This window comes from Eurypyga helias, unplaced genomic scaffold (genome assembly GCF_000690775.1).
Source record: "Eurypyga helias isolate BGI_N326 unplaced genomic scaffold, ASM69077v1 scaffold34522, whole genome shotgun sequence".
Taxonomy (NCBI): Eukaryota; Metazoa; Chordata; class Aves; order Eurypygiformes; family Eurypygidae; genus Eurypyga; species Eurypyga helias.
In genome coordinates, this window is record NW_010237150.1 from 150 (window position 1) to 2380 (window position 2231).

General features: G+C 46.3%; 1 protein-coding gene across 1 annotated transcript; it reads left to right on the forward strand.

Annotated features, from left to right (window-relative positions):
* Positions 1-848: 848 nt before the first annotated feature.
* Positions 849-2219, forward strand: LOC104503416 (paired mesoderm homeobox protein 2B; the record flags this gene model as incomplete). The annotated part of the gene is made up of 2 exons (XM_010147360.1): positions 849-1089; positions 2019-2219. Coding segments are annotated over exons 1-2 (442 nt in total), but the record flags the coding sequence as incomplete, so codon positions are not given.
* Positions 2220-2231: the final 12 nt, after the last annotated feature.

Consider the following 2231-nt stretch of genomic DNA (forward strand, 5'->3'; position numbering starts at 1 on the left):
TAAAGAAACACTCTCCTTCTTCCCATTAAAAAAAAAAAAAACAAACCAACAAAAACAACAAACCCAAACCGCAACCCACTGGCCCCCTTACTCTATTTTACAGGGTGCCTGAGTCTGCTAATGTCCCAGTCCTTTATAGCATTTCATGCACTTCGGGGGGTAGACTTGTTGTTAAATTGAGCGTGTAACGCTCTTACAAAACAGGTTTCTCTATGACATCAAGGTTTCTCTCCCTAACCAAGCGCGCACACACAATAAAAAAAAAAAAAAAATCCTGGGAGGGGGGGGGGGGGGCGGGGGGGCCACACTATCTCAATTTATGCCTAAGGTATATGATCAGTTAAAAAGGCTTAAAAGCAGGGGCAAATTGGATCAGGGAGAATCGTCACCCAACTTTCATTATTTCCAAGTAGCGTGATTGAATTAAAGGGCAGGGAGCTGGTTAGAAGGGAGGATCGAGGGGCTCGGTGCGTAATGGTGTGGTATTAAATTCTAATTAGAGATGCAGGAATCAGCGATAGGGAGGTTGGACAGCTCGGTCCCCCAGTGCCAGCCCAATAGACTGATGAGTTATTGTCATGTAAAAAGCGCCAGCAATAAGACCAACCGCTTTGCTATTGTCCAAGTGGAAAGAGCCAAGTTTATTATGAGGACTATATGCTCTAGAGACCTCAGGCAAGGCATCTCATAGGAGGCTTTTTCATAAAACTAGGCTCTGCTGGTAGTAAGGAGGCCACTCTCGAAGCAGGCGTTGAGCTGTGCACATCTCCCCACCACAGGCACCTTCTCCATATATCCAGCTTTTATTTCATTTTTTCCACTTGGCTGAGCCATCCAGAGCCTTTTCAATGTATAAAATGGAATATTCTTACCTCAATTCCTCTGCCTACGAGTCCTGTATGGCTGGGATGGACACTTCGAGCCTGGCTTCAGCTTATGCTGACTTCAGTTCCTGCAGCCAAGCCAGTGGCTTTCAATATAACCCTATAAGGACCACTTTTGGGGCCACCTCTGGCTGCCCATCCCTCACTCCAGGATCCTGCAGTCTCGGCTCTCTTAGGGACCACCAGAGCAGTCCATACGCAGCAGGTAAGGACCTCCAGCTTTCTTAGCCCCGGCAGCCGCCTCGCTGCTGGTATATAGGAAGCCTTGATTGCATTTGAAAATGGAAATGTGTTTAGTATTTACCAAACGAAATTTGCTTACACAAATGAAAGAATTTATCACGTTAGAAGCGATTGCAGGGAGGGGTAATTCACTTACAGGGTTACACTATCCTAGTCACACCCGAACCGCCAACAAAATTATCTTAAGCTGCCAAAATGATAGGCATAATTTATTTACTTTGCGATGAGACGTAAAGCTTAGAAAATAATTAAATAACCAAAGAGTAAAGCTCATTACCGACACTGTCTTAAAAAAAAGGAAACCCAACCCAACAGCAGCAGCAGCGCAGACCAATTTTTCGCCGGTCATTATTTTTACAGCACTTTTTACCGAAACCTCTTTGAACAGGATCAGCTGGTAAGACTAGAGAAATCCAAACAAATATCGAGGCAGTTCGGTAATATCATTACTGGGTGACAGCTAGCAAGCAGCCTGATGTTTCCTTCAATGCTTTCTGGCACTTTCAATCATTTTTTTTTTCCCTTCTCCTCCTGAATCTTTGGCTTTGAGCAGGGACCAGCCGGTGCGTTGTGGCTGGGTTCCGGCATTTTAAAACCCTCACATTTAACACATCCTCGCAGTCAGCCTTTCGCATACATATTTAGCGTTAAACTTTCTCTCTCTCCGAATTTAACCCCCTCCTCGTTGTGTCTCTCCGCAATGACTACCGGACTCCTGCGCTTTTTCAGGCGCAGTAGGATCGTTCACCAGGATGCGGCAGTTTTTTAAAGCACCGTTCGTCTTTCCGGACAAATATCTTTGGGAAAGCTACCAATGTGTAGTTACCGGTTTTTCACATGTTTTTTTTTTTTTTTTTTTCCTTCCTCTTCTTCCCTCTTTTCCTTCTTCAGTTCCTTACAAACTCTTCACCGACCACGGGGGCTTAAACGAGAAGAGGAAACAGCGGCGGATCAGAACCACCTTCACCAGCGCCCAGCTCAAGGAACTGGAGAGGGTGTTCGCAGAGACTCATTACCCTGATATATACACCCGGGAGGAGCTGGCGCTGAAGATAGACCTCACGGAGGCGCGGGTGCAGGTACGCGCGGGATGCGGGTGGCGGG